Genomic DNA, 19,020 nt, shown 5'->3' on the forward strand with positions numbered 1-19,020 from the left:
ACGGGTTCGTGCCCTGGTCCGGGAAGATCCCACATGCCGCGGAGCAACTAAGCCCGTGAGCCATGGCCGCTGAGCCTGTGCGTCCGGAGCCTGTGCTCCGCAACGGGAGAGGCCACAACAGTGAGAGGCCCGCATACCGCAAAAAAAAAAAAAAAAAAAATTATTACAAACCTATATTATGAACCGTAAGTAACATGTTTTGATGAAAAGTAGCTCTTTTCCAAGCTTTAAAAAAATTAGCAAAAAGAGTGCTATTGTGTTAAATTTTTATAAATCTCTTTCATACCTCACTTAAAACATTAAGATGGCTGAAGATAACCTGGATTCTCATATCTGCATCTGCATTCAATCTGTTGCAATTTGTTGTTATAGTTGAAATATGTGAAGAAAATTCAGCCTCATACAAATATGTAGTTGGAAAAGGCCTAGCCCTTTTAGTGAATTGTGGATATTCTTCATTGATACAGCAAGTAGTCGTTTTTTAAAGGTTAGTTACAAAGTGGAATCAGAAATCACACCAATAAACTTTTCTAAATTTTTCATTAAAATTCATTTGTCTGTCTTATACTTGGATGGATCTTTTACTAATATCATTGATCATTTGGAAAATATTCACTGAGTTTTCTAAGTCTTCCAAATGTTGACACATTTCATTAATAAATATATATATTTTAAAAATCATATATATCGGGGCTTCCCTGGTGGCACAGTGGTTGAGAGTCCGCCTGCCGATGCAGGGGATATGGGTTCGTGCCCCGGTCCGGGAAGAATCCCACATGCTGCGGAGTGTCTAGGCCCGTGAGCCACGGCCGCTGGGCCTGTGCGTCTGGAACCTGTGCTCCGCAATGGGAGAGGCCACAACAGTGAGAGGCCCGCGTACCGCCAAAAAAAAAAAATCAATCATATTTATTTATTTCACTATCAGTTCTTCTCAGACAAGTCTTTAAAGGTTTGGGAAGCTGTCATGCCCTCAGTGGCAGGTAGACATATTTTCCAAAGTTCTAATTTTTGTTTTTTAAAACTCAAATTTTCTTATTGCCAATAAATACTGTTGGTCGTTTTCTTTGAAGTGACTGCCGTATTTGGTTTATTTTCAAGAAAATATTTGCCAGGTACCCAAGTGTGAATAACCACAGTATGCTTGTAATTCTTTCAAGTAAAAGTGGTTTTCCATTAAAAAAGCCTGTTAGCTCAGCTTACAACTCAGCCAGTCTTACAAGCACTTTTCCTTGAGCCGGCCATCCTTATTTGGCGTGCAGCGGTAATGCTTTATGTGTACTTCCCATTTCTTCACATAAAATATTAAGACAGACTATACTCAAGAATTGAGATTTAATAGAATTAGTAGTTTTTACTACTTCATAATGAACATTCTTAAATGAAACTGATTTTGTGGTTTTTACTGTGCACATGTGGTGTTAAAGAATGCAGTGATAAAAGTGCATTAAAGTTTGATACGACTACCTTGATTTTTATGCTGAGACATCAAAAGTTTTACTCACCATTGCTTTTGCTCCATCATTGTAAATATCTACACAGTGAAAAAGTCAAATAATGTTTTATTATTGTTATGGAAATAGTTTGGACATTTCAAACTTCCTAAAAGGGTCTCAGTAATCCCCAGGTGTCTCCCTGGACTGCACCTTGAGAATTGCTGCTCTAGCATGCCTATGATTTTGGAAAGACTACAAATCATTGAGAAGAAACTTGGTCATTGATTTTAAACCTGTTCAAATGAGACTAAACACAAATGGTTGAACTAAAATGACTATAAAACTACAGTGACAAGCATTTTGATTTTCTCTGCTCTTTGTTATCTGCTCCTTAATTCATCTCTCATCTTCAACACGCTATTTTCCATATCACATAATGTCAATAGAGTGTTAATAGAGACAGCCTCTCCTCACCAATTCCTCCCCAGGGAATCCAGTAAAATTTTTGATCCACAGATAGAGGTTTCACATTGTCCAAATGACAAAATACCATCACCAGGTTTACCTGTTATTCATTAATGGTACTCTTTCTAGATTTTCTAGTTTATGTATTGCCAGTGTTCTAAGGCATTTATAATATTTTTAATGTACTTTCAAAATTGTCTATACATTTACCTAGTTTTCAATGTTTTTTAGTTGTTTTTCCAGCTAGTTACTCTGAAGTAAGTATAGTAATTTTCAGAGACTCTTTTTTATACAGAGATAGCAGTCCTCTGCCTTAATCATAAAACATGTGCTGTTTTCATAATGTACCAAATACAGATGCAAAAATGCTTCTACAGATAATCTAAGAATTCAAGGATTTAAATCTTGAATTAAAAATTTAATTATGAGAGACTTTACTGTATATACTGCAATACATCAAATTTGTATTATATTATCTTAGCTGATAAAGATAGCTATTTAAACTGAGACTTCTTTTTTCTTTTTATAGTATCTTCAACCAATCTTGTCACTCCTCCAACAGTTGTCAGTAGTCAACCTAAATTGCAGCCTCCAGTGACTTCGGGTTCTCTGACAGCAACGTCAGTTCTTCCTGCACCCAACACAGCTACAGTAGTTGCTTCTACTCAGGTGCCTAGTGGAAATCCCCAACCTACAATCTCTTTACAGTCTTTACCAGTGATTTTGCATGTACCTGTTGCCGTATCCTCCCAACCTCAGCTCCTACAGAGCCATCCAGGGACTTTAGTGACCAATCAACCATCTGGCAACGTTGAATTCATTTCTGTACAAAGCCCACCTACAATGAGTGGTCTTACCAAAAATCCAGTATCTTTGCCATCCTTGCCAAACCCCACTAAACCAAACAACGTTCCTTCTGTGCCCAGTCCTAGTATTCAAAGGAATTCTCCTGCCAGTGCTGCACCATTAGGAACAACACTTGCTGTACAGGCTGTTCCAACAGCGCACTCTATTGTACAAGCCACAAGGACTTCTTTACCCACAGTAGGCCCATCAGGACTCTATAGTCCATCAAATAATCGAGGCCCTATACAGATGAAAATTCCAATTTCTGCTTTTAGTACTTCATCTCCTGCAGAACAGAGCAGCACTACCACCACAAGAATTGGTAAGTCAATATGGAGGTTTAATAATAGAAATGCAAGCATGTTAATAGTCCATAGGTAATTTGAACACGTGTGTGTGTGTGTGTGTGTGTGTGTGTGTGTGTGTGTGTAAGTGACTAGCATTATTGGAAGAACAGAGTAAATAGAATTTTCACAGAGATTATTTTTAGTAAGTTTTTTGTTACCTAAGAGAAATGATGTTACAGTGGGATTTGAGAGAGAGTTTATTTTGAGTGAGAAGTTAGCATTTGTAATTTATCTTTTACTAGTTTTCCTCATCTGTGCAAATTTTTAATTTAGGCTTTGTAGCAAGCATTATGAATTACTTTTCTAATACATTTTTCAGATATATCTGAATAGAGCAAGTATATTTTAAAATATCTAATTGACATAATATGCTAATAAGAAGAAAATAAAAACCACATATCGTCCCTACCCATTTGGAAAAATCCTCTGTGCATTCATCATGCATATCTTGCAAATTTGAGTGGTTTAAAAGTAGGTCTTCCCTCTTTAATTTACTACAGAATGTTTGCTTGCTTTTTCTTTTCTCTTTTATATATTTTCCCATATGACATATTACATGATTATGTTTGCATATGTATACATACTTTGAAGTATTGCAAAAAGTAGAACTTGATTGTTCCTGTTTTTAAAATCTGTAAAACTCTATGTCTTCCTTGTTCTTAAAAAGCATACATTTTTTATGCATTCTTGAACTTGCTTATTCTTCATTTCTGATTTCACATTTATCCCCACTGCTTTTGGAAAGACAGGAAAGAGAGCCTAGGCTTCATGTATATAATGAAATTGCTAATAGTATCTGTCTTACTGATGTAGGAAGTGACCATGAAATATAAGAAACAGATTATAAAGCACAAATTACTCTTACAAGTGAGATATAGAAGCCTTGTTTTTTTTTTATTTCTCATGTAGTCTTGGTAGTGTACTTGCCCTCTGAGTATATTTTCTCATAAAATAGTGATGGTGTTTCATAGAGTTATTGAGAGAGTAAATGAATGGCAGCTAAAAATTAATATTGGACTGAAGCTGTATATCATCCTCATACAATTAACATCTGGGATATAAGAGTAAATCTGAAATTTCAAATAGAATTATTATTAGTATTTAAAATTAAATATTTGCATGGTACAGTAACCATATTTTTTTAGCATTATGTGCTATCACACCCTTATATGCTAAAGATGCTTACTTTTAATTGAGGTCAGTGATGAGCAAGATTTTGGGGGGTTACTTCATATTTCTCTAATTTATTTTTCTTCCAGTCATTACTATTTTTTAATATGTCAGGTGGAGGATGATTATCATGGACATTTTTTAATGAAATTCTGGAATTTTTCTTCTTTATGAAATTTTGAGCCTAGTTGACATTGTTTTTAATTCATGGTCACAAGATAAGATATATTCTTAAATATAGAACTTTCCCTGAAAGACCATGGCCTGAAAAGAAATAAATAACTTGAAAGATTATTTTGTTTAATGTTATGAATGCAAGTACCCTAAATACTTCTACAGTATCAGAACTGTAATTCAGTTTCATTATCCTGTTAACATTTTATGAACATCTATTGACACAAAAGGTATGTTTTTCTCAAAGATATCTAGCTTAGTGCGTTTTATTAGTTGTAATGAGTGTTAGTCTGTTTTGTATTCATTTAATTACTTGACTGTCCTTGATTATTTTTGTATATAAAATTAATAGTTCCCCATTATTATTAATTAGAACATCAATCTACTTTTGTGATAATATACATTTATACTTATACTTAAAATTTTATATTTTAACATATATTTAACACATCTATATGTACTTTAATATATAAATTATATAAAGGAGATCTTAATTTTGAGTTCTATTTAGAATGCTTACCTACTTTTGAAAGTAAATTATTAGATATTAACCAAAAATGTTAATGATAAGCTTTGTTTTTATGTTGTTCATAATGTTAATTAGAATGAGATCCTATGAGATGATATGTTCTTTGATCATACATAATTTTAGGGGTGCCGTAAATGGCATTAAAGTAGGCATTTAGCTATTGAGGCTTGCCAAAGCCTAAGCTGAAGCCAAATAGCAAATTTTGGCTAAATATGAAGGTTGAAGCCAAACTTTAATACATCCCTAATGTGATAAAGTAATTAGTTTTAAATCCTATGCTTATGTAGGTTTTATTTACTTAATGAGAACATATACTGTGTAATTAGACAGCATGCATTTGTATGTATTTTATATACATATATCCCCATAGAGTAAGTCAATATTTTTTGTAAAATGTAAAGTAAAAATTGTCCTAAGGACTACTTGGAAATGTAGAGACCAAATTATAGCTTATATCATTCATTCATAAAATATCGAATGCCTGTATTGTTCTAAAATCCTGCAAATACACAGAAATGTACAAAATAGTCCCTATTCTAACCAAGCTCATAATCAAATACGGAACTTGGATATTAAATAAATAATTAATTATCAATGTGATGAGTGTAAAGATATGAAGGTTTCTGTGAGAGGATATGGGAGATCTGGGATGGTATGAGAATGGAGTGAATGGAAAGATGGTGGGAAATAGGGTTTTAAAGGACTTTTACAGAGAGGAAGGAGTGTGACATCCATGAACACTGGCTGCAGTGAGGGGAATGGTTTAGAGGGGGAAAAACAGAGTTAGGCAGAATAGTTAGGAGGCTCTTGGAGTGATCTGAATGAGAGATGGTGTTGTAAAAATGATTTAAAGGTCTTGCATTGCATTCATGTTCATACCATTATCCAGCACCTACCGGGGTATACTACTAATTGGCACTCCTGTAAAACCTTTTTATTATTCTGGTAAAAATGCAGTGTTGGTAAAAAGTGACAATATCTTTTCAAAATAAAGAGATAGAGATGTTTCCCATATGACAGAAAGAATTTGAGATACAATTTTTGACTTTACACCCTGCCAATTTTATTGCTTGATACATTGATTTGTAACTTTTTACTTTCAGAATTTATCTAAAGTAGATATTATAGTAAAAGAAAACAGAAGATGCAGTGAGACTATAAAATGATTAAGAATCAAGAAAACAATCTGTAATAAAGGGGTAGGAGAAGTTAACTGAAAATCTAGAATAAGGAATATTATTACAACTCTGTGAATAATTAACTCTTTGTCCTGAGACAGTTAGGTCAAAGAATCACTCTGGATAACAAAACTCTCATAGTTAGTAATGTGTGTTTGTGTGTGTGTGTGTGTGTGTGTGTGTGTGTGTGTGTGTGTAAAGAACTAAAACATTTTATTAAGCAGTCTAAATCTTCTCTGAATCTTGAGGATAATTGTATGAGGATATTTCAACAGAAAATAAAAATGAAGCTCCCTCACGTACTTTGCTTCTGAATTTACATTTTATTTTCATTTGAAAATGAAAATGTCTTTTAAATCCAAATGAATGTATTCTGACATTGTATATATGTATTAAAAATTGGTAGTAAATTGCTGATGTTTTGGTACTGTCATAAGTGTAATTTAATACTCAACCATGTAGGATCAGTGCCCTGGAATTCGTTTTTTATTAAGTAGTATTTCAGGAACTTCACAGTCCAGAACAGAAGCTGATTCATTGTAAATGAAGTAATTTTAAGGTATTAAAGATACGTATATATCTTTTTAAAGTTATACATATCTTAAATTATTTCCCTGCGATATTCCTTAGGTTAGAGTTAAATATATATATATATATATATAAAATATATATTCTTCCTATGAAAGGAACTAAGATAATTCAGATAGGGTAGGGAGAAATTGTAAGGGCCTCCTTTTACTTGCCTAGCCTAGAAAACCCTCTTTTTTAATAGGTAGATATTTATCCTGATTTTTTTGACATACAGATTTATGTGTAGAAATAACATGGTTCTGTCTCCTGTTTCTGGTTTTGTTTTTTTAATATAAATGGTTTACTTTATATATGTGTTATGAAGATTTACAGATGAAAGGAGTGCCATATTTTGACCGTTTTTTTTCGACAAAAAGCAAGGAAGGGATGTTTCAACATTAGAAAATTCCTATTAATATAATTGACCACATTACCAAAGAGAAAAAACTGATTAATCACCTCAGTAGATGCTCAAGACATTTGATAAAATTTAATACCTTCTCTTTAGAAATTGAGGCAGAAAAACCTACTTGGTTTCTTTTCTGTGCTGTTTTTTCATTCAGCTATCTTTTTTACAACTATATAGTTGTAGTTCTGTATGTACAACTTTCATATGTATGTGTGTGCGTGTGTGTGTACATACATGCATGCACACACATATGCCACAAACTCAACACAAGTTAATTGAAAACTGAATAAAGAAGAATCATCTGTGATTGACCTACTGAGATTATCCATATATATTTCATCAAAATCACTGTTTGTAACTATTTTTCTAGTGAATTTTTATATTTTTGCCATGTTATTAAATTATTTTTCTCCAAAGGTATATAGTATGGAAGGAGTATATTTTATTTAACCATTCATGTTACAGCATTTAAGTTACACATGTCTTAAATTGTTTCCCTGCAATATTCCTTAGGTTAGAGTTTAAATTTTTGGTTAATGAGTATGTGAAGTGTTTTGATCTCTATTATGAATTTGTCCTTCTGAAAGATTTTGTAGTGGTGGTCTATGGGAGGATCTATTTACATATGTAACATGTTGACAGACAAAAAAAATTGGAGAAAATTTAACATGAATTGTTGTATGTAAAGCAACCCATCCTTTCACATTTTGTAGGTGCCTTTAAGAATAGCTCTGAGTTTTGCTTTGTTTTGTTTTTTGACTCCTCAGAAAACCAGACAAACAAAACAATAGATGCTTCTATTAATAAGAAAGCAGCTGATAGCACATCACAGGTAAGATTTTTCCTACTGTTTCAAAGTAAAATTCTAATTACAGTCCATAAGAGAATGAATTTCTATCGATATTCTTTGGTAAAATGAAAATTATTCTGTTTTTTACAACTGTCCAAAAATTTTCAGTGTCTCTGTGTTGTTTGACAAGAATTGAGTTTTTTTCCTTAGTAATTCTCTTAGAAATAATATGTTTATTAAATTAACTAACTGCTTGGATTATATATAATGGACATTCTAATTGTTTTTCTTCATATATTGTGAAGTTTAAAGTCTCCATGTATAATTTCTTCCTGGCTTATCTTTTTAAGAAGGTCTCACTGGTTTACCTCCCCCGCGGGGGTCCCCCCCACCCATCCTCTGTCCTGCCATTGCCAACACACACAGAGACATCATTTTAGTTTCTTCAAACTGATCAGAGATAGCTTTTATGGAAAGAAAATCTTGGTCTTTCTGATAGCTTATTAGCACTTTGCCGGTCCTGGTACTTTTTCATGTTAAATTTGAATCACTCAGGAATGGAGTAACTACTTTTTTCTTGTATTAAATTAACAATGTTCATCATACTTCTTTTACTGTATTGCTTTAGGTGTAATAGATTTATAGGGAAGTCATTAAGTTGTTGATAGTCTAATTTTATTTTCTTCCCTTCCTCTTAATCATATCAAGAAATGCATATATTTTTTCCAAAAAAATAAAAAATCTTGAATAAGTCAGGCATGAATAAATTACATGAATTTTAAAACAAGGGCATAATGATCTTTAATTTTGACTGTTTTCCTTTAAAATGATGGATTTTTAACCAAAGATAGGTGTACACCATGCTTTATAGAAAACTATTAGACGTATTTTATTTCTTACAAATTTTAGCAGTCTTTTTATATGATATTAAAGATCAGAGTTTTGATTGCTTCTGAGGATGTCTTGTAGTAGCTATGTTTTTAATTAAAAGTATATAGAGTACTTTCTGGAAGACACATGGTATAGGAAATGTTGATATATTCAGTGACTTTTATGTAACATTTATAGGAAGTCTAGCCTTACTTTATAAAGTAAACCTAAAACTAAACAAAGAAATTACAAACAACTTTATTTCCCTCAGTAATTTTTTTTCTTGTTTGTCTGGACACACTAGGTAATGTTTCAAGACATGAAAATGGACATTGTAATGGCTGTGTTTTTATGCTGTTAAAAATGATAATTCTTCTAAAGTTGTACTTTCTAATGTGGTAGCCACTAATCACATGTTGGCCATTTAAATTAAAATTTAATTTAACTTAGCCTTAAATAAAAAAATTTACTTCCTATATCACAGTAGCCCCATTTCAAGGCTCAATAGCCAAATATAGCTAGTAATTACCATATTGGAAAACAAAGATACAGAACATTTTCATCATTGCAAAAAGTTATACTGGATTGCTGAAATAAAGTATATGTAATATTGATATAAAAGTTTGCTATACTTTTAAAATTCTTTAGTTAAAAATATCCTTTTTAAATTAAAGAAAAACAACAAAACAAAATAATATAAAATCCAGTCACACCCAGCTGCTTATTATGTTCTAGAAATTCTAAAACATTATGTGTTACTCCCCACTTCACAGGTTTTAGAATCTAAAATGTTTTACTTTACATTGTATTGTATAACTTACATTTTGATGAACCAACTTGTACCAGTCAATCCAAAAGATGCCTGAAATAGTGACTGCATCAGGTAGCAAAGAGACAGTGCAACCAAATATTAAGTTCTCAGTGGTTATTTTATTTGGCTTACAGGAAGAGTAATTCAATACCATTGTATGAAAAACACATATAGGTAGCATGACTAGGGAGCTAACGTGCCAAAGTCATGCCTGGTCAAAAAAAGCAAGATTTTCAGCTTTGAATGAGTACCAGTTATGGATTTAAATAATAAATATAATATGCAAGTTTTATTATAATAAGAAACCATTTTGGGAATATATATGTGCTGCCAGTTATAAATTGATGCTTTACTGGCTCTTTTGGGTTACAAATAAAATTTTTTTTTTTTTTTTTTGCGGTACACGGGCCTCTCACTGCTGCGGCCTATCCCGTTGCGGAGCGCAGGCTCAGCAGCCATGGCTCATGGGCCCAGCCGCTCCGCGGCATGTGGGATCTTCCCGGACCAGGGCACGAACCCATGTCCCCTGCATCGGCAGGCAGACTCTCAACCACTGCGTCACCAGGGAAGCCCCAAATAAAATTTTTGTTGTTGTGCTGAATACCTTGATTAAGGTAACACTATTTTTTTTAAATAAATTTATTCATTTTATTTATTTATTTTTGGCTGCGTTGGGTCTTTGTTGCTGCGTGCAGGCCTTCTCTAGTTGCGGCGAGTGGGGGCTACTCTCCCTTGCATGGGCTTCTCATTGCCGTGGCCTCTCCCGTTGTGGAGCACGGGCCCTAGGCGTGCAGGCCTCAGTAGATGTGGCACGCGGGCTCAGTAGTTGTGGTGCACGGGCTCAGCCGCTCTGCAGCACGTGGGATCCTCTGGGATCAGGGCTCGAACCCGTGTCCCCTTCATTGGCAGGTGGACTCCCAACCACTGCGCCACCAAGGAAGCCCCAACACTATTGTTTTTTGAAGATATATTAAGAAATTATCGTTAGGTTTTTCCCCTGTATGTTACTTAGTAGCAAGTAGAATCTGGTATGAAACAGGTAGCTTGTGATTCTTTAGACTGTTAACTTTCTAAGTATACTCTGCCAACTTCTTTTTTCTCTGCCAAATCTTACTTAGTTGTACTTCTGAACACTTTAAGGCTATTATAAATTAGAATGAATCTGGATGGCTTGTATGGAAATGATCGCTGTTCAGATATAGCTAATTTGAAAATAATTAAATGTGTAAAATATTCTCTTTATAGTCCTTGAATGAAGATTTCTCTGATGTCCTCCAAATATTTATTAACATATTCCATATAATGAGTTATTACTACATATTTTATTCATAGATCTCATTTCATACAGTACATTACTAAATATATTTCATATGGTGGAAAAAGTTATTTATTCGAAGTATCATCATATGTTGTAAAACAGTATAGAAATCTTTTTCTGCTGCATCTGTAGTTTTATATTACTTTTTTGAGGGACTCAAGATCAGCCTCAATTTTGTTGGTTTGCTATAAGGACTCATAAGACCTGTGACAGGTTATACTCATGGTTATGGTTTATCACAGCAAAAGGTAGAGGGCAAAAACAGCAGGAAAAAAATATGGATCAAGTGGGATTAAGTGCGGTCAGGCTGAGGCTTCCGTGTTCTCTCCTATCCAGAACTGTGCAGATGTGCTGTCTCTCTGGTTATTAACTGCAGGGACATGTGCCAATAGTCTTTGCCCAGAGAAGCCTGACTGAGTATCAGTGTCTGAGCTGACTATAGAGCTGTGTCGTTCTTTGTAACCAGCCGTGGCAGTCAAAACTCAGGACCCCAACAATGAAATCAGGTGTGCGTTGTCAGACTTGATGTTTGTGCAGATCAATCCTGATAAGCCAGTATGACACTGTTTAAGGTGTACATAAGAAAATTATCATTTATTAATGTAAACTGTCTAAGGGTCACATTCCTGGTAGCCAACCAAGCCTGACTATAGTTCCCAAGTCCCCTCGGAGAGACGTGTGTGGAGTGAACAACCAGCTCTTCTGTATTAATGACTTCCCTTGCAATTGTTGAAGCGTCCTACTCTAGCCTTTCAAATATGTTCTAGTTATTGCCTTTCAAATATGTTCTTGTTTTTTCAGTAAAAAAAAAAAAAAAAACCCAAACCTACAAAGCCAGTATGTTTGCTTTCTTGAAATTTTCTTAGTGTTCACTTAATGAGAGTGGTCTCATTTGGGGGAAGGACACATGATTAAGTAACTTTTTAATAAAATAGATTCTTAGTATTAAAACCAATTTGACACAACTAAGATGTTTTTTAATAGTTTCAAATTGAGTAATTCTGTAATGTGTGTAAATGCAGATACAGGCATGTAATGTCTCTGATGACATACGTTTTCTCAGAATTGATGGCAGAAAAAATGTGAAGATATATAAATTTGCACCTAGTGGCATAGAAATAATGCTCTAGAGTCAGACAGTGGCTCCTGTCACTTAATAATGTTTAAGCCTTGAATAAGTCATCTAACACCTTGATTCCTTACTTATGAAATATGGCTAATGCTGGTCTCAACCTCAGGATTATTGTAAAGATTAAATTTGTTAATGAATGTATTGATAAAACACTTAGCACAGAGCCTGATGGGAATAGTGCCAGCTACCATGACTGTCTTATAATTGCTGTTAATAGTTATTGAAATAATTCAATTTTATTTCTCAAGAAGAAAATATAACCAGGAAACTACCTGTAGTATGTGATAATAGATGAATTTTATCAGTCAGGTTATGGTAAATAAAAATATAATGTAGATTAGATCATTGATTATAGATCTTCTCTTCCTATTAGATTATACATTATAGAAAAATATGCACCTTATAATAGAGCTTCAAAACATTAGTGAAAACAATAAAAGAAATAGACAAATTGACTCTTATCGTTATAAGGTTTACCTCATTATATGTTGTCTAACATTAATGTGATTACAACAGTTTTTTTATGCTTGCTTTTTTTTAGTGTGTTTGTGTATTTGTATTTAAAGTGAGTATCTAGGAGAAGAAAACTAGTTATTTCTTGATTTCTTGATATATTATTTCATCTGACAATCCCTAATTTTGATAGGAAACTTCATTCCATTTAGTTAGTATAGTCATTGATATGGTTGAATTTAGGTCTTCTGTTCTGTAATTTTAAAAATATGTCATCGGGCTTCCCTGGTGGCACAGTGGTTGAGAGTCCACCTGCCGATGCAGGGGACCACAGGTTCGTGCCCCGGTCCGGGAGGATCCCACATGCCGCGGAGCGGCTAGGCCTGTGAGCCGTGGCCGCTGAGCCTGTGAGTCCAGAGCCTGTGCTCCGCAATGGGAGAGGCCACAACAGTGAGAGGCCCACGTACCACCCCCAAAAAAAAAAAGTCATCTATTTTTTTGTTTCTGAGTACTTTTTTCCTGCTTTTATTTTGTGTTGATTTTTTAAATATTCCATCTTAATTTTTCTGTTGTCTTCATGTTTTTTTCATTTTCTACTTTTGAGATTTCTTATTTGCACATGTTAATATCGTATTTTCCTTTAATTCTTTGACATATTTTTTTCATTTTTTAAAAATGGAAGTATAGTTGATTTACAATGTTGTGTTAGATTCTGGTGTATAACAAAGTGATTCAGTTATACATACGTATATATTCTTTTTCATTATAGGTTGTTGCAAGATATTGAATATAGTTCCCTGTGCTATACAGTGGGACCTTGTTGTTTATCTGTTTTATATATAGTAGTTTGTATCTGCTAATCCCAAACTCCTAATTTATCCCTCCCCCACTTTTCCCCTTTGGTAACCATAAGTTTCTTTTCTATGTCTGTGAGTCTGTTTCTGTTTCATAAATAAGTCAATTTGTATCATATTTTAGATTCCACATATGTGTTATCATATATTTGTCTTTCTGTCTGACTTACTTCCCTTAGTACGATAATCTCTAGGTCCATCCAAGTTGCTGCAAATGGCAATATTTCATTCTTTTTTATGGCTGAGTAGTATTCCATTATATATATATGTATATATGAGTGTGTGTATGTGTTTATATATATATATATATATATATATATATATATATATATATCCCACATCTTCTTTATCCAGTTATCTGTCAGTCTGTCAGTGGACATTTAGGTTGCTTCCATGTCTTGGCTATTGTAAATAGTGCTGCTGTGAACATTGGGGTGCATGTATCTTTTTGAATTAGAGTTTTCTCCAGATATATGCCCAGGAATGGGATGGCCGGATCATGTGGCAACTCTGTTTTCAGTTTTTTAAGGAGCCTCTTTATTTTTCTCCATAGCAGTTGAACCAGTTTACATTCCCACCAACAGTGTAGGAGAATTCCCTTTTCTCCATACCCTCTCTAGCATTTACTGTTTGTAGACTTTTCAGTGATGGCCATTCTTACCAGTTTGAGGTGATACCTCATTGTAGTTTTGATTTGCATTTCTCTGGTAATTAACGATGTTGAGCATCTTTTCATGTGCCTATTGGCCATCTGTATGTCTTCTTTGGAGAAATGTCTATTTAAGTCTTCTACCCATCATTTGATTGGGTTGTTGGTTTTTTGGTTATTGAGTTGTATAAGCTGTTTGTACATTTTGTAAATTAAGCCCTTGTCAGTCATATCGTTTGCAGATATTTTCTCCCAGTCCAAAGGTTGTCTTTTCATTTTGTTTATGGTTTCCTTTGCTGTGCAAAAGCTTATGAGTTTCTTTAGATCCTATTTGTTTATTTTTGCTTTTATTTCTGTTGCCTTGGGAGACTGAACTAAGAAAACATTGCTATGATTTATGTCAAAGAATGTTTTGCCTATGTTCTTGTCTAGGAGTTTTATGGTATCATGTCTTATATTTAAGTCCTTAAGCTATTTTTAGTTTATTTTTGTGTATGGTGTGAGGGAGTGTTCTATCTTCATTGATTTACAGGTGGCCGTCCAGCTTTCCCAGCATCACTTACTGAAGAGACTGTCTTTTCTCCATTGTATCATTCTTGCCTCCTTTGTCAAAGATTAATTGATCGTAGGTGTGTGGGTTTATTTCTGGGTTCTCTATTCTGATCCATTGATCCATATGTCTGTTTTTATGCCAATACTATGCTGTTTTGATTACTGTAGCTTTGTTTATTGTCTGAAGTTGGAAGTGTCAGTCCTCCAGCTTTGTTTTTTTCCCCTCAGGATTGCTTTGGCACTTCTGGGTTTTTTGTGATTCCATATAAATTTTAGGATTATTTGTTCTAGTAATTCTTTGAGCATATTTTTTAACAGCTGTTTTGAAGTCTGCTGAATTCAACATCTGGCTCCACTTGGAGTTATTTTTATTGACTATCTTTTTGTCTTTAGTTGGGTTCTACTTTACTTGTGTTTGCATGTTTGTCTAGTAATTTTTGATGAATTTAAAACTTAATTTAAAAAGTGGACCTTATTTTGAAAGGTGGACCTTATAGATCTGTTGTAGCAAGTGGATTCTGTTATATTCTTCAAGGGTTTGTTAAGAACTTTTCATTTTGGATTTTTCAGATTTGTGATGTTTGTAAAGCAGTCATTTTCTATGAAGTCATTATCAAAGAAAGGTTTATAAGTGTAAGATTTAGAATTACATCATTGTGTTTGGATTTGGCCTGAATATCTAACATCAAAGAATTATTTTCTTTAATTTTGCAAAATTGGAGTTTTGTAGATGAAAGCCTTAATCAATTGGAGTTGATGTAATATATCATAAAGTAATTATGATTAGCATTTATTAAGCAGTTACCATGTATCATGCCTGGTGTTAAGCTCTTTGTATGCATATTTGGATTAATCCTTATAATAGACTTCATATCCACATTTTGGAAATTGAGGAAATGTCCTTTTATCATAAATTCACATAGCTTGTATGTGTTGGAACTAAAAGATGCACTCAGTCTTTTTTTAGACTTGAAGATCTTAGCTCTTTAGGTCTGTTTGGTACTGTTCTCCTTTTTTGTTGCTATTATATAGTTAAAATTTTTTAAAATTACATTTCTAATGATTTTGGACAGTGGGTAGACTTCAGTCAAATTAGATGGCAGTTGATTACAGCACTGATGTAATCCTATCATACGGCAGCATTCTTCAGGGAAAAAATATATATTATTTTATGTAACCTAATTCTGGCTTTAAAGTTGCCTTTGGTGTTTTTGTGAATTAATGTTGATAATTAAGTGTAGGATTGGTCAACATTTAAATGTTAGAAAATGGATTGTATGGGGCTTCCCTGACAGTCCAGTGGTTGAGACTTCACCTTCCAATGTGAGGGGTATGGGTTCAATCCCTCGTTGGGGAGATGGGATCCCACATGCCTCGGGGCCAAAAACCAAGGCATAAAACAGAGGCAATATTGTAACAGACTCAGCAAAGACTTTAAAAATGGTCCACATCAAAAAAAAAAAAGAGAGAAAAAGTTAAAAAAAAAGAAAAAATGAATTGTTTACAATTTAATCACTTAAAACACTTGATCGTATGCAATTGACAGTGTAATTAAAAAAAAGAATTTATTGTGAAAAGATTTCAAAGTTATTTTTGTGTGGCAGTTATTTAGCTCATGAGTATCCTTGGGTCATTTATCTGACAAACTCTCTTTCTTCAGGTAAAGCCATTTAGCTGTCCAAATTGAACCAGGCTATACATTATCCTTTTTTCCCCTCAGTATTATTTTGTTTTCCTTATGTTTGCCAGAGTTTCCTTTGCAAAATGCAGATGTTTTGTTTTTCAGAGTGGAAAAGCCACAGGCAACGATTCAGGTGGGGTCATTGATCTGACAATGGATGATGAAGACAGTGGAGCTTCACAAGGTACTTAAATATAAGTAATCATACTAAGGAATGCTTTGATACCATTTTTCTCTCTTAATCCATTATATTCAGTGAATACAGATCTCTACCCCATTATTTGTATCCTTTTTAGAAAGAGGGTTTTTAAGATTAGAGTTAAAAAATAAAAATCAAATCTTGAATGTATATGAGCAAGGCATAAAGGAAAACAGAGCAACTAGGAGAATATTTGACTTGTGTAACACCTCTTCTTTTATATCTGTTATTTCACTTGATCCTTACAATAACACTATATTGCTCATTTTAGAGTTGAGGATAGATTCAGAGTGCAAATTAAACTCAGGTCTTTTGACTTTAAATTAAATGTTTTTTCCGTGTGTGTGTGTTTTAATGTAGATGTTAAATGAAAGTAATGTTAAAAACCATGCACACCCAGAATTCTCAATATTAATCTGTTATAATATTTAGAAATTATATTGGTTAGATATTAACCAATATTCCCAGTTATTCTTCCACAGTGTTAATAGGTGTTCTGTGAATAAAAGTTCATGGTTAAATATGCTTGGAAAATGCTGAGTTAAAATTATATGGATTTTTTTCCTTAATACAGATTACTCCGAGCCTTTGCTATGCTAATTTACAGTGTAAATATCCAAGAATGATTCAAGCTATAAAGTATTTCTCAAACTTATTTGGGAATAACTTTGTTCACAGACATATTTGTAAAACTTTGTGGTGGTAATTGTATAATACATATGGAAAATCTAATAGGATCAGGTGCTAATTATTTTACCTTAAAGATATTAAATTTTTTTAAAAAACAAGATTTTTTAAAATTACATTTTAGGGAATAAGATAGTTAAGTTGGTTTTAGGAAAACAAAATTAAGTAGCTATACAATTCATTATATGACATTAAAGTCAATTTTTTTTTTTATAAAACTGATGTAAAATTGGAAGGTTTGCGCCATCATTTGTCAGCATTGAATTCATGCCCGTCTGATTATTGTTTAAGAGTTTCAGGTTTTCTGTATTGAATTTACTATTGTTTTTAATAGAGAAATCTTAATGGAAGGATTTCCTAGAGCACAAAAATAAGTACAGGTTATTTTTGAGAAGACACAGGTAGGGCTGGTTCTAGATAAAAAAGTAAAGTAAGCGAAGATTGTTATCAGCGCTCTTGCCAGTTCCCTTTCTATCACTCCTGCCTCTTGGAGTCTCTTTCCATTGCCCCACCACTGGGTGTTACTTAAATTCTCCCATCTAAAGTGCATTGTTCTTCATCAACACTCAGGTATTAAAGTAGCAGTTGCTAAAGCCTTAAATTTGTTGTATTGAGTTAGAAGTAGGATTCTTTCATTAAAAAACAAAAAAAAGTAAAACTGTGTTTTCTTTAAATGTGAATTAGAATCTGTGATAGAGCCAACAGTGAATTGTTTAAGGTCCTGACTTGGTTTTCTTTTTCTTTTTTTAAATTTTTATTTATTTTATTTTATTTTTAACATCTTTAATGGAGTATAACTGTTTTACAATGGTGTGTTAGTTTCTGCTTTATAACAAAGTGAATCAGTTATACATATACACATGTTCCCATATCTCTTCCCTCTTGCGTCTCCCTCCCTCCCACCCTCCCTATTGCACCCCTCTAGGTGGTCACAAAGCACTGAGCTGATCTCCCTGTGCTATGCGGCTGCTTCCCACTAGCTATCTATTTTACATTTGGTACTGTATATATGTCCATGCTACTCTCTCACTTCATCACAGCTTACCCTTCCCCCTCCCCATATCCTCAAGTCCATGCTCTAGTAGTCTGTGTTTTATTCCCGTCCTACCCCTAGTCTCTTCATGACATTTTTTCTTCTTAGTTTCCATATATGTGTGTTAGCATACAGTATTTGTTTTTCTCCTTCTGACTTACTTCACTCTGTATGACAAACTCCAGGTCTATCCACCTCATTACAAATAACTCAGTTTCATTTCTTTTTATGGCTGAGTAATATTCCACTGTATATATGTGCCACATCTTCTTTATCTATTCATCTGTTGATGGACACTTAGGTTGCTTCCATGTCCTGGCTATTGTAAATAGAGCTGCAATGAACATTTTGGTACATGACTCTTTGAATTATGGTTTTCTCAGGGGATATGCCCAGTAGTGGGATTGCTGGGTCGTACGATAGTTCTATTTGTAGTTTTTTAAGGAACCTCCATACTGTTCTCCATAGTGGCTGTATCAATTTACATTCCCACCAGCAGTGCAAGAGTGTTCCCTTTTCTCCACACCCTCTCCAGCATTTATTGTTTCTAGAGTTTTTGATGATGGCCAATCTGACTGGTGTGAGATGATATCTCATTGTAGTTTTGATTTGCATTTCTCTAATGATTAATGATGTTGAGCATTCTTTCATGTGTTTTGTTGGCAATCTGTATATCTTCTTTGGAGAAATGTCTATTTAGTTCTGCCCATTTTTGGATTGGATTGTTTGTTTTCTGTTATTGAGCTGCATGAGTTGCTTATAAATTTTGGAGATTAATCCTTTGTCAGTTGCTTCATTTGCAACTATTTCTCCCATTCTGAGGGTTGTCTTTTGGTCTTGTTTATGGTATCCTTTGCTGTGCAAAAGCTT

At 33.7% G+C, this 19,020-nt stretch overlaps 1 protein-coding gene across 5 annotated transcripts in view; it reads left to right on the forward strand.

Annotated features, from left to right (window-relative positions):
* Nucleotides 1–19,020, forward strand: part of ATF7IP (activating transcription factor 7 interacting protein) — a 126,465-nt gene that overhangs the window by 91,303 nt on the left and 16,142 nt on the right. For all 5 annotated transcript variants that reach the window (XM_059082217.2, XM_067008759.1, XM_067008758.1 and 2 more), the window contains 3 exons: nt 2,428–3,066; nt 7,889–7,953; nt 16,337–16,415. In XM_059082217.2, the coding sequence (XP_058938200.1) occupies nt 2,428–3,066; nt 7,889–7,953; nt 16,337–16,415 (783 nt within the window). The remainder of the gene's footprint in view (nt 1–2,427; nt 3,067–7,888; nt 7,954–16,336; nt 16,416–19,020) is intronic.

This window comes from Kogia breviceps, chromosome 12 (assembly GCF_026419965.1).
Source record: "Kogia breviceps isolate mKogBre1 chromosome 12, mKogBre1 haplotype 1, whole genome shotgun sequence".
Classification (NCBI taxonomy): domain Eukaryota; kingdom Metazoa; phylum Chordata; class Mammalia; order Artiodactyla; family Physeteridae; genus Kogia; species Kogia breviceps.